Source organism: Periophthalmus magnuspinnatus, chromosome 17 (assembly GCF_009829125.3).
Source record: "Periophthalmus magnuspinnatus isolate fPerMag1 chromosome 17, fPerMag1.2.pri, whole genome shotgun sequence".
NCBI lineage: Eukaryota > Metazoa > Chordata > Actinopteri > Gobiiformes > Gobiidae > Periophthalmus > Periophthalmus magnuspinnatus.
Genome location: NC_047142.1, coordinates 27,626,706 through 27,647,217, shown reverse-complemented (window position 1 = coordinate 27,647,217; position 20,512 = coordinate 27,626,706). Strand labels below are relative to the sequence as shown.

The following is a 20,512-nucleotide window of genomic DNA, read 5'->3' as shown; positions in this document are numbered from 1 at the left end:
CCAGTCACCAATGGAGAGAGGCTCAAAGCAAAGCCACGCTGATTTTTCAGTTTTTTTCCAACATTTTATTTCATAAGGACTCATTTTAGCTTCTATACAGACACCATACAAAGCAAGTCACAAATTTCACTTCAAAATATTCAACAGATTGAGCCAAACATTGCAGTTCCCACAAAATATAGGCTGAACAATAAAAGGCATAATTTTCATATAGTTTTTATAGGTAATGTTCGTATATACCATTATAAATAAAATACAATACAAGCTATACATCGGTCTGTAGTTTTCATCAATCCTTCATGATTTAAAAATACGATTATGCCAGTTCATAATCTCAAAACTAAATGGTAAAAAAATCAAATAACTCAAACAAATAAGGAATGAATCAACACAAGAGAAATCATTTGAAGTAAATCATAAATATATATCAAGTACATTCATACAAGTCGGTGCAACCCATGTCCATTTGTTTTACATGACCTTTGACCCTGACTGTCTACTCTAAAGTTTATGAAGGCCTTCATAACATCACCCATGAGTTCTCCTATTCTATATACCTCCATGTTTAGTACCGTACCACAAACCACAAAAGCTCAAATCAGAACTGTGAAAAGAAACGTTTGTTCAAAAGGAAGAACAAAAATAACGTGGCACCTCGAGTCCTTGCGTTCTCAGACATGGCAAAAGGCAGTTTGATGTAAACAGGGTCCTTTGGGTTCCAGACTCCACACTGTGTAACTGCAATGGCTCACGGGTAAATGAATGCACGCTATGAGGTTGGGACCGGCTCGGACCCAGGGCATTTCCAAAAGCGTCCTATACTTGGCCAGACTCCACTATGTCCTGTGTGTTTCTGCGTTACAAGTCTGCCGTAAATAAACTCTCTCTATTGGCAAAGCAGCGGGACTCGGATATATTACACAACCTAATTTGGAAGGAGTTGGAAAGCCCTTTGTGTTGACGAAAAGGTTGGAAACAGAAGCGTAAATCTGCCAAAATTGAAAACTAAAGTCAAATTGGTTGTTTTGGAGAGTAACTGAATTTAAAAACAAAAAAACTAAATGGCTAACGCTAATGTATGTAACGTTTGAGCGAAATGGGATGACGTTAAGTATAAAAGATTCAAACTCATCTGGACTATGTGCTTTGAACATGAAAAGGGACAGACACTTTCCAAATAGTTATTATCGTGGAAGCACTAGGAAGAGTGATGTGTACTGTGTCGACATCTAGTGGCTGTTTCAGGTATGGCATTACTGTTTATTACTACAGATTTGAATTATGAAAAGACAGTGAGCTGGAGTTGTGGTTACTTGAAAAAGCTTTTTTTAAATGTTGCGTTTCTAACCAGAACGAGTCCCAGTGCCAGTGCCGTCACAAAATACCACCTTAGAAAAAAATCTTGGAGAAAAGATGCTGTGATCTGATCCTCTCTGAAGTCTGTCAAAGCAGGTTGACTTTAAGGCATACGTCCTCTCTCTTCAAACACAAACTGACTTACGAACAAGGAAAAACTGGGGAAAAGTGTTTGGAGATTTAAACATGTGTAAATGGACAAAGCAACAAAGCTCTCATTTGTAAAACGGCCAAAATTGTTGCTTCCTCTTCAAATGTGCTTCCTTCTCTCCTTCCTTCCTTCCCTCCCTCCTACCCCCAGTCCACTCTGGAGGGTGGGATCCTCAGAAGGTCATGAGCTGAAACTCCCGCTCGGCCTGCCATTCGGGCACCCAGACCGGGTAGGTGGCGTGCTTCGGCATCTCCATGACTCGGACCGGCAGAGAAGGTTCGTTTCTCTGGTGGACATGGTTAGTCACTACCTAAGCAGGGGGAGGGAAGGGAGACAACAACAAGAGGGGGCGCTAGCACGTAGGTGTGGACGTGACGCTGTGAGGACGCCACACTTAAAAGGTGGCTCCCGACAGCAGCTAACAAGAGGGAGGGGCACAGAGAAAGCAGGAGAGACGGAGCGAGAGAGAGAGAGAGGAAAAAGAGGGAGGACAGGAAGCAGCCTCGCCTCGTCACTAGGGACACACAGCTGTTAAGTACGTTTTAGTTTTGGCTCAGTTAGTTGGGCAAGACGAATCTATTTAAATGTAGTTTTTGCATAGATAGGTAGCCTGGTGAATCCAGACTTTTTTTTTTAAACAGATTGATGTCAGTCTGGTCCTCACGTAGGCCTGTCACAATAACACATTCTGAAGTTTAATCTATCACTAAAGTGAATATAAACGTTAAATGATAATATTGAAACTCATTTCTGCCACTGACACAAAAACCCAAGAGCAAATTTAAACACAAAAACTATTATAAATCTACAATATTGTTAAAAATCATGAGCTGCAAGAAATAAATAACAGAATGAAACACTTCAGGCGATAGTTTGAGTCTGTAATGAGTCAGACAAGTTATGAATTTAAACTTTTAAGGCTTAAATCTGACCATATAAAGTGAAAATAACAAAAACGTTCCCAGTCTTGCAAAGAAAAATCAATACGATAAATACTGACAATAAAAAATATAGTTCCATCTTTCAAATACTGAACTGAATCTTGCAAATATTGTGACAGGCCTTTCCCCTCGTCCTCTGCTGCGTCTCAAGCCAGAACCAAACGTGATCGTCCAATAAGATCTGTTTATTTCAGTGACAAATATGAGTCGAAGGAGCTCATTGGTCAACTATGATTTACAGATAAATTCACGTTTCTCTCACCTCAGATTCACAGAGTTTAGGCTTCGCTCATTGACTCTGCATAGATTTGACATGTTTTTCAGCTCCAGTGCGATTTTTTTCCTTTATTTTTTCATCATAAGCTGCCATATTTGTTTTGATACGGACGCAGTAGTGACATTGCTAAACCAGTAGGTGGAGCTAGAGTGAAACATAAAACAAGTGAAATAGTTGAATAGTAAATCAGAAGTAATGTGCTTTTATCAATGTGTCGGCTTTGGCAGCAGATGAACACGCCTCTGCGTTTGGACAAATCTGACGAGCCAAAGTTTGGAGGAGGCAGAGTTTCAACACTTTGAACCAAGTTTATGAAGTTATGAAGACATTTTAAAGGCCAATGGAACAAGTTTTGAGTCAGAGCAAGAATGAAACCCGCAGAACCGCCAGAATCAAACTTTTGGACACGCCCGCTCATCCATTGATTTTTTTATTGTTAATACTTTCTACATTATATATACACACAAAGAAGCCATCCAACATATAAAGTAAGATAAAATTGTGACATTTTTGTATTGTTTTATTTAACTGTTTGTGATGAGGACGACTTACTGCAGATAAAAGAACATGGATATAACCTAAGTTTCATATCCATGGCCAGCCACCCTCCATTCACTGTTTTTATTTTTTACTACTTTCTACATTTTAGATACACAAAGAGGACATCAGATATATTTAATAAGATATACGGACATATGGAGTAAAGAAAAAGTGAAATAACTACTGAATATATTTCGACAAAGCAAAGGGAGGAGACTTTGAGGATTTTTTCCTTACTACAAAATTCCATTTATCTTACTTCATATATCTGATTTCTTCTCTGTGTGTATAACATGTAGAAAGTAGTAAAATTAAAAAAAAATTAAAATAAAAAATGAGACTAGCATGCTAACACACTTCCTGTCCAAACATGTCCAAACTTTTGACTGGCAGAGTACACAGAGAAATACAAATTTAGAAAGTTAGTACAGGTGAAAACATTAGCTCTTTCCATCTACAGTTCGATATAACGTATTTTCTGGAATTTAAGTTGCACTTTTTTTCATAATTTGGCCGGGGGTGTGACTTATACTCAGATGCGATTTACACGTGAAATATGTTTTTTTTTTTCTTCATTATTATGCATTTTTGGCTGGTGCGACTTATACTCCAGCGCGACTCTACTAAATACGGTAGCTTTTGCGGGTGAGCAGATAAATGAAAGTAAGGAAGTGCGTGTTAGCATGCTAGTTGTTAGCTTTACCATGATGGAAAAATGCTTATAAACTCATCATGGTGAATACGTGGATGTTCTGAACGGATAAGGTCAGTGAGGAGTAACTTTGGACCAACTTTTTTTTCACAATTTTAAGACGGTAAATATCTGGGACAGTGCCTTTAGCTAACCTCATCATCAATATGAGTCGCTAATCGCGTTAAAAAGATTGTTCTGGTTCAATCGCACTGTGTATCCCCACTGATCTGTCCCTTTAAACCTCACAGAGAGAAATGGGCCCGACGTCAGTTTTGTTTTGTTTTTTTCAACTTTCAAACAAGCCCCTAATGAAATGTGAAGTTTAAAGGGCTTCGAGGCAAAAAGAACAGAAGGAGGACAGAAAAGAGAGAGAGAAAGGTGGGAGAAGAAAAGGAGACACAAGCTACAAGTAAAAGACAAGAATTGTGGTAATCTGAGTGGTTAGAGCACACATTTGGTTAGCGCAAAATGGGCAAATACAAGAGGACATAAGGAGAAGGCAGGCAGACAGGGAAGTGGGGGATTCAGACCAGATTTGGGGCTGGGAGGACTATTTTGTTTGAGTTTTGGGGTAAATTTGGAGAGGAGGCTCGCTCGTGGTCGGCCGTTAAGACGTTTTAGCCTAAGTTCTCTTGGGCGCGCTGCTGTATAGGCCTCTGCTGCGTCTCTGCCCCAAAAAGTCACTGCAAAGAAAGGATCTAGTAGAAATAAGAGGGGTGGGGAGAGGGAGGGGTCAAACATTTAGCCATGTTTGTTAAGGGTCTGACTACATCCCAATTGGAAAAACAAAAAAAACATTGAAGACGCCTTAGTGCCACAGTGCTCGTTAGAAATTAGCTCAGGGTTTTACGGGGGAGCTAGTACACGTTATGTTTTGCCCATCGTGCTGTGTACTTTCTCTGCCTGCATTGGAGGCTATGAGATGTATATGTGGAGCTCCCTCTGGTGGACAAAGTGAGACAGGGCAGAGCCTAGTAGTGCGCGTGGGTGTTGCTTTGCATCAGATGCCTCATACTTACTGTGAAAATGTTGGAGCGGCGCTTGGACTGCTTGCGGATGGGAGTGGGCGTGTTGGAGGCGGCGATGGTCTCGATGCGCATCTCTCTCTGGCTTATGCTCGGAGTGGAGGGGACGGAGGAGGAGTAGTCACTGAACGCACCCCCGCCATTGGACGCCTGGGGAGAGAAAGGGGTGGAGAGAGAGGGATGGAGAGAGAAAAGAGAGGGGGAGGAAGGAAAGAGAAAATTACAGGTTAGAATAACAATATGAAGTGGGTTAAGTAGCATTTATTATTATTATTTATTTATTTTAAAAGGGACCATATACAAATAGAACATAAATGCTGCCAGTTGATGCATTGTACCAGCATTAGCATCGAGCCAATTTATATTTTCAACCCCTTGGAAAAGAAGAACCCACAACCATTTGACAAAATACAAACAAAGTAACAATGGGTTGAAATCGTAGTCTGTATAAAGTGTATATTTCACATAGTGAGTTTGAAAAGGAGTGGGAAGAAGTGGGAAGAAGAAAACTTTAGAATTATAATTAGAAAGCATTTTAGTGGATCAGGAAGTTCACATTAGCATGCTAAATGTTGTTAGCTTTAAAGTTAGGGTAAAACTCCATGATCTGGTCTCAGAGTTGTGAAAAGTGCTTATAAACTCATCACTGTGAATAATTAGGATGCTCAGAATTCAGTTTGTCCTGAACTAAAGGCAAAAGGAACTGTTAACTTGAAAACTACCACTTCGTGGCATCACAAGGAAAACTGAGCGTTTTGAGCTTTTTATCAGCTTTTCTATATTGCCGTAGTGTAAATCTAAGGGTAGGATGCACATCAGGGTTTAAATTATCAAAATTTTGCAAGGTTTCAACCCGTGAATTTGAAGTGAGTGAGTGAAACGTACCTGGTTGATGTGGACCGAGGGGAGAGACGCCGCAGGGACGGACGAGTGGCTGGGGGAGTTGGGGAGGGATTTACATGGGCCAATGGAGAGCTGCTGCTTTTTCCTCATGGCCACCACCTTCTGAGCCACTGCAACAGACACAAAGACAGGAACATGAGCATTAAAATCTGACTCAGAACACTGAAGTGAGACATCGTTACATAACTTCATTTTATCACTGGTGACTTCTGCAAATCTGGCCTTGGAATGAAAGAGCTGGTCACATTTTTATATAGAGCTTTTCCACCTTCAAGTCACTAAAAGCACTTTACATCGAGGAAACACTCACACATTCACACACACATTCACACAACAGAGTATGCAGGTTAGGTGAACTGTCTTGCCAAAGGACACAACGACAGCATTCATCCGTGACAGCTGGGAGCAAGTGGGGTGGGATATTTAATATTTTTTTCCTTTACTCCATAATTCCATATATCTTAACTCATATAGTTGATGTTTTCTGTGTGTATGTAAACTGTAGAAAATAAAAATAAAGTAAAGAAAACATAGAGAGGTATTCCATTTTAAAACTCTGCTACTTCCTGTATTTTTGTCCTTTTGTAGTCTACTTTTTTGCCCAAACTGACACATAATTAAAAAACTATAATAAACATTAACCACATGTATAATCAAACCAAATCAAGTCAGAATAAAAAAAAAACTTGAAGCTTTGAAACTGTTACTTTAAATGTGATCCAAGCACATACTGAAATGAAGTCTGAGCTCTGCGTTTGGGGGTGTGGCCTCTGGGGTGTGGCCTCTGGGGTGTGGCCTCGGGGGTGTGGCCTCAGGGGTGTGGCCTCGGGAGTGTGGCCTCGGTGATGACCGCCTTGGTTCTGGGCCAGACACGCTCAAGTGTCTTCCAGCAGACCAACAGAAGGTATTTTCCCCAAAGGCCCAATTAGAAGCACCTGCCTAATGAGGAAGGACTGGATTTCCATAGAGGAATATGACATTCACAAACTCAGGAAAAATCTCACTAATAACTAATCCCACTAACTCACTAATTCCTTCTAGTGGATAGGAAAACTGGAACATGGAGTTTGGAGGTTGGACTGCAGCACTGTCCAGATACAACTCTCATTTCAAAGTTCTACACAATCGGAGTGGATATAAGCAGAACGCACAGATAGACTACTTTATATTATCTATTTGAGCTGTCTAAACATTAAGACTGGTTGGTGGTGCAATTCCAGCTTGCACACATGATTTGTCTGTTATTAATGTTCATATCTTGATTTACAGACAATAGTGAAAATAAAAGCCCCAGGATCATGTAGAGGGTTAATACGAACATTTAAGACCAAAATGACGACTCTGACAGCAGCAGTTACAGAGAGAGGGGACACAGTTTTTCAATAGAAAGTGAATTGGAACGCAGCGGCTAGCAGGTTAGTTATGTCATTTATATATACAGTCTATGGTTATATACGTAATTAGTCTAATCCCTCATTGTTCTCATTTGTCAAAACAAGGTATTGGTAAAGTTAATGAGCTAGAACTTAGCAGAAAACTAATCTTGCATTACATTTATTTACATTTTTTTTTTCAGATGAGGCCTTGTCTGAACTCTTCACATCATCCACTTCGGAATGGTGTTTTTTCCATTCAAGAAACAAGCCTCTGTAATATAGCTTTGACACATCTCCTATGATAAGTGGTTTCATTCTGAGAGATGTAATCAAATGCAATAATACCTGCCAGGGCATCTGATCCTTTTCACACCTTTGTATGGAGCCGATAGAGCCAGATTTGAAGCGCTGAATCGCCATGCTGCCATGAAACCTGTCATTTGGTTGACAGCACTGGGGTGGAGCAGGAATTAGCACCAAGGGAAAAGTGCTGTTTTGAAGTTGCACTGACAGCTGGGACCACACGGAGGAGGAGGAAGAGGAGGAGGAGGAGGAGGCGAGAGTGATGTTAGTGTTCCCACAGACAGCCGATGCTCCTTCATCTCTTTTAATTATTTCAAATTGGGCTTCAGGAAGCAATTAACACAAGGGAGGAAGACAACGTGCCGACATCAACAGGAGGAAGAGTAAGCGAGCGTGCTACAGCTGATTCTGATGTTTCTCGAGGAATGCGGGCTTTCAAAGAACCTCAGGACTTCAGTGTGCGGTGAGGGGAGCGTGAGTTTCGAGCTACACTTTGTACAAGACATAAAGGAAAAAAGTCACTATTTATAAACGAATTCATACTGAGCTTCACTGAAAGCAAAAAAATCACATCATTTAGACAAAGCGAATGAGAGAACTGGGAGATAGGCCCTGTGCACAACCAAAGATTATATATATGCATGCATGCACATAGCTGACCTGCTAGCTGTCATGTTCCAAACAGGAAGTGATCATGGGCGCACTTCCAGCTCCATCAACTTTGACTCCATTTCACTGTCTATTGAAAAACTATGTCCCCTCTCTCTGTAACTGCTGCTGTCAGACTCGTCATTTTGGTCTTAAATGCTGGTATTAACCCGCTCTTACATGATGCTAAGGTTTGGCTGATAGCGTTGCTAAGCGCCCGCTCCCTGCTAAACCAGCGGTGCGAACGGGAAGGGGCGTTACCTTCAACAGCCTCACTCCGGTTGCTTGGCTCTTTGGTTGCTATAATACTCACGGTCAGAATTCCAAATATGGAACTCTGCTCCAAATTCGTCCCTATAACTGCTCTAGCCTCGATGAGCTTCATTTGACTGGAGCTGAACGCTGTGAGTGACGTCACACTCACTTAGTCCACTTCTTTATACAGGCACTACTTCCTGTCCAGTTTTATTTCTATGAGGTTTTTGCTGAGTCATGCTAAAATAAATAAATAAGTCAGAGGTTAGGGTGTTAGGGTCAGAGAGTGGACAGAGAGCTGCAGGTGGATGTCACTGATATTAAACACGACACAAATAAAATGAATACTTCACCAGACACTTCTGTGCTTAGAAAGAGACATGTTTGTGTCTCAATGTTAATGCTAATTCTGAGGCATAATAAATATTCAAACACCACAAACTGGAGTATTCTACGTATAAAAATATTTGGGTAGTTTTTATTTGAATTTGAATTTTAATCAGCTGGTTGTTTTATGTTTTCTGATTTTTATAAACGTCAGCTAGCTAGTGTGCTACTGTGGACCGAGCCAGTAGTTTAGCACAGGGGTCAGCAACCTTCAACACTCAAAGAGCCATCAAAAACCCATATTTTAAGGGTGACTCCTGGTATTTCTGTTAAATTTAGCTTTCTTTTTCTTGGAGGTTGTAGGCTCCTCTTCTGACTCCTCAGTTGGCCTTTTGTTTTTGGCACATTTTCACTCGCTTGTGGCTCTACATTTGGACAACTCTACATTTGGTGTCATATACATTATACATGATATGTCATCGAGAAGGACAAGAGCAGATCTCACACAGATATATATACTTGCCATTATATCGAATGGATTGTGGCAATTTCCTATCAGGATTTTCATTATATATCTACGGACAAGCTTATTATGTGTCATGAGGGACAGGTGAAAGTTACGTCGGGGAAGATCCTCCTGCTCCTGTCTAAAACTCGGTGTCTTTACACAGGAGTGTAAGCTGTCGTCTGTGAAGCGTGAGTGGTGTTTGTTTTTAACATTGTTCCGCACGTGTGATGCTTATTTTGAATAATAACCAAAAATAAGAAAATATAATTTTATTTTAATATTTCAAGATCACAATATTCTTCCAGTTTAAACTACAATAAAAAAGAACTAACTCAAACAAAATACACTTCAATTAAATACTTATACTGTATTTTCCCAAGCCTCGCAGAGCCGCAGTATAAGGATGAAAGAGCTGCATGCGTCTCCAGAGCCGTGGGTTGCCAACCCCTGGTTTAGCAGTTCAGATTTCAGTCTTCTCTCAAATGTTTATGCTCCTAGATGTGAACTTTGAACTTTTAAATCTATAAACATAAATTGCAAATTGCCAAAGCCCATCAGAAGATTTAACAATGGCATATTTTTTCCAAATATCGTGCCGCTTTATTGATCGTCCCAACAGCTCAACGTTCACTTTGAAAGAAACTTTGAACGTTTTGTTACAGTGCAAACGGTGCCGAGGGAGACCAAGGTCAGCGTCCTCGTCCAGATAGAAGACAAACTGTCCCTAGTGGTGCATTTTATATCAACGCGCTCTGGTCTCTGGTTCAGTCGGGGCGTTTGCGTGGAAAACAGAAGCACACAGCCTTTGTATGAGTGAAGTCCAAAAGAGCTAAAGAGCAGAGAAAATAGAAATAGAAATAATGTAATCTCAACCTTGCGACAATATGGAGTGTGGTGATAATGCCGTTTGTGATTTAGAGGTTCTGTGTTAAAGCGGCTCTGTGCTCAAACACTGCGTCTCCATCAGCTCTGTGTGTTTGTCTCCTTCATGAGTGAGTGATAGGTGTTTTATAAAGTCACAGTGATGCAGCGACTCTCAGAAGAACTAGGTCACTTTAGTCACCTCTTAAAGTCAATATAAAGTTAATGTTTATGTGAATCGTAAATCAAATTATGATATTAATGTTTCAAGGCGTGTCACTCGCCCCTAATTAAAAGTCATTCAAAGTGGTGTATACGATTTTTACTTAAAGTTCCTATATCACACAAAACTGACTCTTGAGAGGTTTAAGTCATGTTCTAATGCTGTTACCTCCTCAAAAACAGACCTGGAGTTGTATTTTGTTTCATTCACACATGTTTGAGTAACACTTTATTATTAGTCTGTCTCCATCGCCAAAGCTCAAAATGCTCTGTTCCACCTTGTGATGTCATAAAGAGGTGGTCTTCAAGTTAACAGCTCCTTTTACCCTTAATTCAGTAGAGATTGGCAATTCCAGGGCCATAAAACAGTAAAAGTAGTAAAGTACTGTACTGTAACAATTAGATTTTAGGTATCTATACTGTACTTAAGTACATTTTACAGTGGGTATTTTTTACTTTTACTTCAGTACATTTTGAGAGCAGTATCTGTACTTTCTACTACACAACATTTTTAAACTGGACTAAAAAGTAGAAGTATTTTTATTATTATGTGAGACCTGCTGAAAAGGTTGAGGGTAAATTTTTTTTTTACGCGTTTATAATTTGAGCAAAAATATACAAATAAAAGCCGAAAAAAACAATTGATTCACTTGTTTCCATCCATCGATCCATCCATTTTCTTCCGCTTATCCGGGGCCGGGTCGCGGGGGCAGCAGTCTAAGCAGGGACTCCCAGACTTCCCACACCCCAGACACGTCCTCCAGCTCCTCCGGTGGGACCCCAAGGCGTTCCCAGGCCAGCCGAGAGACATAGTCCCTCCAGCGTGTCCTGGGTCTTCCCCAGGGCCTCCTCCCAGTGGGACATGCCCAGAACACCTCCCTAGGGAGGCGTCCAGGAGGCATCCTGAGCAGATGCCCGAGCCACCTCAGCTGGCTCCTCTCAAGGTGTAGGAGCAGCGGCTCTATTCTGAGCTCCTCCCGTGTGACCGAGCTCCTCACCCTATCCCTAAGGGTGCGCCCGGCCACCCTATGGAGGAAGTCCATTTCAGCCGTTTGTATCCGCGACCTTGTCCTTTCGGTCATTACCCAAAGCTCATGACCATAGGTGAAGGTAGGAACATAGATTGACCAGTAAATCGAGAGCTTTGTCTTTGGACTCAGCTCCTTCTTCACCACAACGGACCGATACAGCGACTGCATCACTGCAGACGCTGCACCAATCCGCCTGTCAATCTCCCGCTCCATCCTTCCCTCACTCGTGAACAAGACCCCGAGATACTTGAACTCCTCCACTTGAGACAGAGACTCACCACCCACCCGGAGAGGGCAAACCACCTTTTTCCGGTCGAGAACCATGGCCTCGGAGTTGGAGGAGCTGATTCTCATCCCAGCCGCTTCACACTCGGCTGCAAATCGCCCCAGTGCCTGCTGCAGGTCCTGGCTCGATGAAGCCATCAGGACAACATCATCTGCAAACAGCAGAGATGAAATCCTGTGGTTCCCAAACCAGACCCCCTCCGGCCCCTGGCTGCGCCTAGAAATTCTGTCCATAAATATAATGAACAGAACCGGTGACAAAGGGCAGCCCTGGCGGAGTCCAACATGCACCGGGAACAGGTCTGACTTACTGCCGGCAATGCGAACACAGCTCCTGCTCCAGTTATACAGGGACCGGACAGCCCTTAGCAAAGAGCCCCGGACCCCATACTCCCGGAGCACCCCCCAAAGGACACCATGAGGGACACGGTCCAATGCCTTCTCCAAATCCACAAAACACATGTGGACTGGTTGGGCATACGCCCATGAGCCTCGAGGACCCGATGGAGAGTATAGAGCTGGTCCAGTGTTCCACGACCGGGACGAAAACCACACTGCTCCTCCTGAATCCGAGGTTCGACTATCGGTCGGATTCTCCTCTCCAAAATCCAAAATTCAGCTCAAATCTTTTTCAAAATCACCACATTAGAAGCTTTATAAGACTCAAAATCTGTGTGATTTTTTACTTTAAGTACATTTTTAAACAATACTTTTACTAGGGTATTTTTTACTCCAGTAACAGAGTACTTCTTCCTGCACTGGTTAGACGAGATCAGGCTGAACTAAAAGGGGCAGTGAGCTCATGATATAATATTGTATGCAACAAGTTCTTTAAAGCTGCACTATGTCATTTTGCTGGTGGAGAGTCTACCACCTGTTGCCATGGAGGGCATCATTTACAGATATTTTAAAGACACTCAAAGCACAAGGAACCCTCACACATTCACACATTCATACACCAGTGTACACAGACACTGGGGGCGAGTGGCGTTAAGTGTCTTGCCCAAGGACACAAAAGCAGCATTCAACTGTGGGAGCTGGAATCAGACCTGCCAACCTCCCGCTCTGATGATTACATCGAGAGCAGGAGCTCCCATTTGTTATTGTAAATTGATCTTCGTCCCTGGTTGATGGTTCCCTTCCGCTGAACCTCACTCTGAACATTATTGTCTCTCAAACCCTCTTTAGCAGACGCCGCTGGAGCACTAACAGATGTGGACTCCCTGAGCTCCTTCTCTAGCATAAATCACACCCTCCTCCTCCTCACCGTCCTGAAACACTCGCTCCACATTCAGGCCGTAGGTGGAGCACGTCTCGTAGTAGGTGCAGCGTTTCAGGTCGTTGGACAGCTTTCGGGCTCTGGAATCATCAATCACTCTGGGGTTGGCGGCACTGATGGCATCTGGAAGAAGAAAAGCAAACACTTTAGGACACGATTCAGAGTCTGCAGGTGTTTATACTGAGATGAATTTATATATATATGTATAAGGCTGAATAAGTGTTTTTTTTTTTGTGTGCAATTTTGCATGCTTTTTTTAACAATGTATTGATGTGCATTGTGTTTTGCATCCTGATTGGCTAAGGGACGTGCCGTGTCTCCTGTACAATACAAAATGCGTTCAGCCAAATTTACATAAATGTTTGATCGATAAAGAGCTAAGGTCAGAGGAACTGTGAACTACATGAGAGTCGCTATTAATCAATTAAACAAGAGAGAAATGTGAGAAAATGTTAATGCCTGTCTAAGTGTATAAAGTGTGTGGTGAGGAGTTTTACAACCTTAAAACATATATAATAATTGTAAAAAATAAAGCTGACTACTTTACAGATTCCGTCTATTGTGGGTTATTTTTGTAACATAACCCCCGCGATAAACAGGGGACCACTGTAAAGCAGGTTAATCCGAATATTTTAAGACCAAAATGACGAGTCCGACAGCAGCAGTTTTATCAATGTAAAGTGAATTCCTATTTGAAACGCGGCGGCTAGCAGGTTAGTCCCGTCCATATATACATACAGTCTCTGGTTCATACATTTACATATTGTTTCCATATGTGGTGTCATTGTCTGAAATAAGCCAGAGCTACTCGACGATGTATGGGCCAATCAGAGCAGGATCTGAACTGTTCAAAATAGACCTAGGCCTGGCTGACTTGAATTACTTGAGCCGCCATAGTCTTACATAACGCACAATATAAACAACAGCATCTACACTGTTAAAAAAAAAAGAAAATATCTGCTTCTTATGATAGACCATGTGTTCTCTGCTGGAAGAAGTCCTCAGATAACATGAAGAACTACAGTATTTGAGTTTCCATATTATGCTAACACATTGGCCCGAGCTGATCTGATGTACTTAGGAAAGAAACTGTAATATTGAGAACCTTGCGTCCCGACCAGCACCATGGGGACCTCGGCCGTGTTCCTGTAGCTCGACAGGCGGAGAAAGTAATTGTAGACGGTCTGAAAGCTGATCTCATCCTCCAGGCTGAACACGAACACCACCGCATCCACCCAGGCAGCGAACTGGAACACAGCACAGAGAAGAGAGGGGATTACAGCCACTGGAGGCTCCTTCTGCTCAACACAGCAACAAGATGAGGAATTTCAACACGTTCTTTCAGAAATTATGAAATGAGATGAGCTACAACCAATGCCACGGGAAAGTCTGATACAGATGGTGCAAGTGTTTGTTTGGAGTAAAGATACTGGAGCTGGACTCTGCTGTAGACATGAGCATAGCCAGGGCAGGAGTAAAGTCAAAATGTGTTAGACATAACTCATTTTATCACATTATGATTATGGTTTGGGCAAACAGCAGGAAATGCAGACGCTGTTGCTAATGTTTGCCATAGGTGCTGATCTCAGAAGATAAACAGGGCCTGCTTAAAATTGGATGGGAGGCTACTGGGACCAGGTACCTCAGGGGGGCGCTAGTGGCAAAAACATGTCGCTGTGTCCTTAGGCAAGACATTTCACTCACATTTCTTAGTATGAATGTGTGTGTGTGTGTGTTGGTGGTGGTTGGAGGGGCAGATTGTCCAGATGGGCTACAATAATGAAAAAGTTATATAAATCCAATGCATTATTATTATTATGATTATTATTTTTATTTTTTTATTATTATTAATAAATAGAGCGGAGTTACAATTAACAAATAAATAAACTAAATATTTTAACCCCTTAATGACCCGACTATTTTTCCACATGACGATTTTTTTCTGATTAAAATTGACTTATAATTTAATGAAATGCAAGATTATTCTTATGACTGTGTACGTTTACATCCTGAACCTGACATCATGATCACAAAAAGTAACACAAAAAGTCAGAAACAGGGCAAACCAGTGTTTTTAGCCCACATTCTGTTCATGTGAATTGTATCAATTGTTTCTACTTCTAAAATCCCCTTTATAACAAAAATTGATTTTCACTGTGTTTAACTCGTTTCCATGTGCACACTGCACTTCCCTGTTGTGACACACGGGTGCAGTGCAGCAGCATGTACGGCCGCTTGTGTTTGTAGTCTGCACACGCCAGGGAAAGACAATGAATGATTCCACTACGGATAAAATAATATCTGCTCGGCTCTACCCCCTCGCGAGCATCATTTGTGCGTCTGCTGCGTCACAATACATCCGGGTCATTAATAATCCCCAAACTTTATGAGCAGGAGTGAAGAAGACTCGAGTGAGGAGGACTCGAGTGAGAACGACTCCCGTGAGCCGATGCCATCAATTCTAATCACCATCAATAACACGGGCCGTAACTACTCGAGCTCTGCACTAAAAACACAACTGCTGCCTGATTTCTGGGCATTTTCCTCTCTCCCCTCTCTCTCTCCTCTCTCTCTCCTCTCCTCCTATCTCTCTGCTCTGCTCTCTCTTCTTTCCTCTCTCCTCTCTCCTCTCCTCTCTCCCGGTGAATCGCGCCTCAAGGCCGGTCCTGGGATTATGTTGCTCTCCTCTCCCCTCCCCTTTCTTCTCCTCTTCTCTTCTCCTCTCCTTTCCTCTCCTCTCCTCTCCTCTCCCCTATCTTCTCTTCTCCCGTCCTCTCCCCTCTCCCGGTGAATCGCGCCTCAAGGCCGATGCTCATGTTGCTCTCCCCTCTCCTCTCCCCTCTCCTCTCCCCTCTCCTCTTCTCTTCTCTTTCGTCTCTCCTCTCTCCCAGCGAATCGCGCCTCGAGGCCAGTGCTGGGATTGTTTTGCTCTCCTCTCTCCTCCCCTCCCCTCTTCTCTCCTCTCCCATCCACTCCTGTCTTCTCTCTCCCGGTGAATCGCTCCTCTCCTCCGGCGCTGGGATAGTGTTGCTCTCCTCTCTCCCGGTAAATCGCTCCTTTCCTCTCTCTCTCTCTCCTCCCTTGAATCGCTCCTCTCCTCTCTCCTCTCCTCTCCTCTCCTCCGGCACTGGGATTGTGTTGCTCTCCTCTCTCCTGGTGAATCGCTCCTCTCCTCTCTCCTATCTTCCAGTGAATCGCTCCTCTCCTCCGGCGCTGGGATCGTGTTGCTTGTGAGAGTGGGAGTGTAATGGAGGCCTTTAATTATGCTACTAATTACCCGGGCAGCTGACAACAGCCAAACGAACGTCTACTCCCCAAACGAGTGAATGATGCACCATAAAATACTGCACAGACACGCAGAGGGAAATGTGAGGTATATGTACCACCAACAGCAGCGGAGGAAAGTAACCAAGTAAAAGTACTGCACTCAAGTATTTTTTAGGTATCTGTACTTTACTTAGTACAGTACAATACTTTTTACTCCACTACATTTTTGAACTGGGTTGAAAAGTAGAAGTATTTTTTATTCTTGTGTGAGGGCTGAGGGTTTATTTTTAACACCTTCTTTATCAAAATCACCACATTTGAAGCTTTATAAGACTCAAAATCTGTGTGAAATACTTTTACTTTTTACTCTTTAAATACGTTTTTACACAGGTACTTTAATGCTTTTACGTAGATTTTTTTCATGTGATACTTTTACTTAAGCATATTTTTATCTATACTATTACTTTAGAAACAAACTTTTATTATTTTTTAATTTTTTTTAATTTTATTAAACTTTTATTTAATTTTTTAAATTAGCTCAGGGGTGTCCAAACTTTTCTCATTAAGGACCACATATAAAAACACAGAAAAAGCTGAGGCCCGACTGAGGGCCATAGAGTCAATACAGTGAATACTTCAAATCTAGACCTTTATTCATGCTTACATCCTCAATGGGACACATTAAATATTTGATATGGACACTAAGTAGATTTTCAGAAATGTACAGTAAAAAGTACTGTTTAAGGTCATTCGGGCCAATTCACCTGGAAGCTTGAGGGCCAAGAACAATTGGTCTGAGGGCCGTATTTGGCCCCCGGGCCACAGTTTGGGCATGCCTGCCTTAGCCCTTCCCATTCTATCCCAATTCTCTTTAGCAGTGAGGGTTGAGGTGAGGGTCTGTACACCTCTTTGAAAAGTAAACTCTCAAATGTTGTCTATAATCACTTTAATAACATTTATAAGCTGGTATGTTTCATATTGTTGCGTCTCAAGCTGCATTGACACAAAGCACGTCCCAGTCCACCTGCTCTGCCTCTGTGGACTTTACCAACTTCACCAGAGCAAGATTATTTCACAACATTTAAAGACAAAACAAATGCTGTGTTTCCAGCCCGACCTCTTTGCCCCAGTGGACTGAGTGTGACGCCCTCCACAGAGTTCAGCTTCAGTCAAATGAAGCTCATCGAGGCTTGTGGTTATAGGGGCTGTTGGAGGTAATGTCCCTTTTTGCCCGCACTGCTGGGTTAGCAAGGGCACTTAGCAACACTGTCAATCAAACCTGTTGCTAACACTAGCTGGAGTGACCTTGGGAAAAGAAGGCACCTGATTTGTCCATTATTAATGTTCATATCTTGATTTACAGACACAATAGTGAAATAAAATCTCCAGGATCATGTAGAGTGGGTTAATACGAACTTTTAAGACTAAAACAAAGTGTCATAATCCAAATAATTCATATTTTAAAAGTGCTCAATAACAGTTATTTCATTATGTAGACTGGACTGACAGAGAGCAAAGGATCATGGTTTATGTAGTTCTCTGTTTTTTAGCTGATGCTGCATCAAAACAATGAATTCAACCAAAGAGACTTGTACTTTGATATATGCCAGTTTGGTTGATGGAACCAGAAGTGCGCCCATGGTCACTTACTGTTTGGAATGCGGTGGCTAGCAGGTTAGCTATGTTCATTTATATATACAGTCTATAGTCTGAATCCAGACTGTCTAATAGTTGTAGTGGCATAGATTGCATTGTGCATTGTTGCTGTCCATCTGCACAGAGCACATTTCAGTCGAGCCAGTTCACTTCAGCTCAGCTCCAGACAATATTTCATTTAGGTGAAAAGTGCTTTAAAAGTGTCTGAAACCATAGTTAATTTAAACTGGAGTCTGGTTCAGGTTTGGTTCAGCTATTTGAGTTTTTACAAAGTACATGCTGCCTTATTTCACCTCCTCTGTGGGGTTATAATTTCGATTTTGGATCGGGCAAAGTTTTAGGAAAGAAAAGTACAACGTTTTAGTATTAAAAGGTTCAATATTACACAAAATGGACCCTAACGAGCACCAAGCCACGTTCTAATCTAGATCCCTCCACAAAAACAGATCTGGCTTTGTGTTTTGTTTCATTCACACATGTTTGAGTCACATTTTATTATTAGTCTGTCTACATCTCAGCTCAAAATGCTCTGTTCCACCTTGTGATGTCATGAAGTGGGAGTTTTCAAGTTAACAGCTCCGTTTACCTTTTAGTGCCAATCAATGCTCTTAAGGTCACAGTATGTCCGCTGTGTCCTGTCTCCATCTTTATACAGCGCCTTTCACGACACTTAAAACACTTTACAGAGCCACAGTTGCCCTGGGACAGACGGACAGAAGCGAGTCCTCCTTTTGTAGGCACTTTTCTGTTTTATCCATCTGTTGGCCGTGTGTGTACATGTTTTAAGGTGTGTACAGTGTAAACCGTTAATCTCTCATATTAGTCCTGGTTACCACACCTTTCTATGTAATCTGTTTTTTATATTCTGAAAAATCTCTGATTTCTATTTGATGTTTGATTTAATTAGACGAGATCAAAGTTGATGAGCCGAGATGTCCATGAAATGAACTCTCTCATTGTCATCGTCTTTAGCTTAATTGTGTTTAACACAGTTAGCCGTATAAGCTGCAGTGTACAGCCCTGTCTCCTCTTCCTCTCTAGTTTTGTTACTTCACTTCATTATGATTCCTTTCACAGTATTAGCAGACGGCTTAAACACTCACAATATCAGACTCTGCTAAGCTCTGAGACAGAAAACACAAGAACAGCTCGTTGTGTTGTCTCCTCACAGCATTAACCGTTTCAGAGCATCTTCCCTGCACCTTTACTCCCCGTTTCACTGTGTTTTAAAATCTTCTCTTTGGTGTAGCTTGAGCGGTGACCATGCCTTTACACATGATTCCTCTGTACTGTCCAAACCATCTCAGTCTGGTCCAGGGGTCGGCAACCTTTAACCCCCAAAGAGCCATTTGGACCCAGTTTCCACGGAAAAAAACACTGGGAGCCGCAAATATATTTTTGACATTGAAAATGAAGATAACACTGTATATATTGTTTTTTTGTTTTTTGCTAATGCAGATTTCTCGATAAATGCAGGCCGTTTTGGCGGGTATACTGGCTTCCGCGAGTGTGATGCTTATTTTGAGCGATGAAAAATACACTGCCTGGCCAAAAAATAGTCGCCACCTGGATTTAACTAAGCAAATAGGTTGGGGTTCCTGCAGTTGGTCAGGTCTAAGTTCAGCAACAGTCTGTGCTCAAAGAATGAGGTCAGCTGACACCTGAATATACTGAATGACCAGGTTATTCCATCAATGGATTTTTTCTTCCCTGATGGCACGGGCATATTCCAAGATGACAATGCCAGGATTCATCGGGCTCAAATTGTGAAAGAGTGATTCAGGAGCATGAGGCATCATTTTCACACATGGACTGGCCACCAGAGTCCAGACCTTAACCCCACAGAGAATCTTTGGGATGTGCTGGAGAAAAATGAATGCAACACTCGATGAAAATAAATCTTGAGACATTGCAGAACCATTAAAATTTTTGTAACTTGTTTGACTCATGTGTTCTGTTTAATATGTTCGGTCCACCTGGGTCACAACAGCCATACGGTGGAATAAATTGAACTAAAACTAAAAGAGAAGCAGGTGGTGTGCTCAGAAAAGTTACACAGAGAAATTCTGATGTTGGCATATTGTGGTGTAACTTACCTGTAACTCTGGAGGCCCTCCCTCATCTCTGATCAGGAGGAGATAGCTCTGTCCATCCACCACGATTTCTTTCTTGAATCGCCCCCCTGTGGAGAAACAGAGTCATTAAAGTGTTGGGAAGTAACCTGTTGTGCCTCAAGTACTCAATTCTGTTACTCAAGTAAAAGTACAGATACAGAGGTAAAAATTACTCATGTACACATGGAAAAATCTACTTAAGTATAACACCATATGATTTTCAGGTTACAAGTAAAAGTATTTAAGTACCTGTTTAAAAATGTTCTTTAAGAGACTGTTAAAGAGTAAATGTAGTGATATTGATTAAAAATTACACATATAGTGTTCACAGTAACAGCACAAATCTTCAGTTTTCCATTTCTGAATTCAAGCTGAATCATTTTTACTTTTCAGTCCTGTTAAAAAATGTAGTGAAGTACAAAGTACAGATACTGGTGTAAAATGTACTGAAGTAAAAGTAAAAAGTACACACTGTAAAATGTATTTAAGTAAA

The 20,512-nt window shown here is 41.8% G+C and overlaps 1 protein-coding gene across 5 annotated transcripts in view; it reads right to left on the bottom strand.

Annotated features, from left to right (window-relative positions):
* Positions 1–20,512, bottom strand: part of agap3 (ArfGAP with GTPase domain, ankyrin repeat and PH domain 3) — a 229,141-nt gene that overhangs the window by 72,608 nt on the left and 136,021 nt on the right. For 3 of the 5 annotated variants that reach the window (XM_033982327.2, XM_055228496.1, XM_055228495.1), the window contains exons 4-8: positions 20,002–20,087; positions 14,088–14,229; positions 12,971–13,105; positions 5,870–5,997; positions 4,979–5,134 (exon numbers count right to left, since the gene is read on the bottom strand). In XM_033982327.2, coding sequence (XP_033838218.1) covers positions 4,979–5,134; positions 5,870–5,997; positions 12,971–13,105; positions 14,088–14,229; positions 20,002–20,087 — 647 coding nt within the window. Of the gene's footprint in view, positions 1–42; positions 4,658–4,978; positions 5,135–5,869; positions 5,998–12,970; positions 13,106–14,087; positions 14,230–20,001; positions 20,088–20,512 lie in introns of those variants that run through there. The other 2 variants (XM_055228498.1, XM_055228497.1) reach the window with 2 other exon arrangements.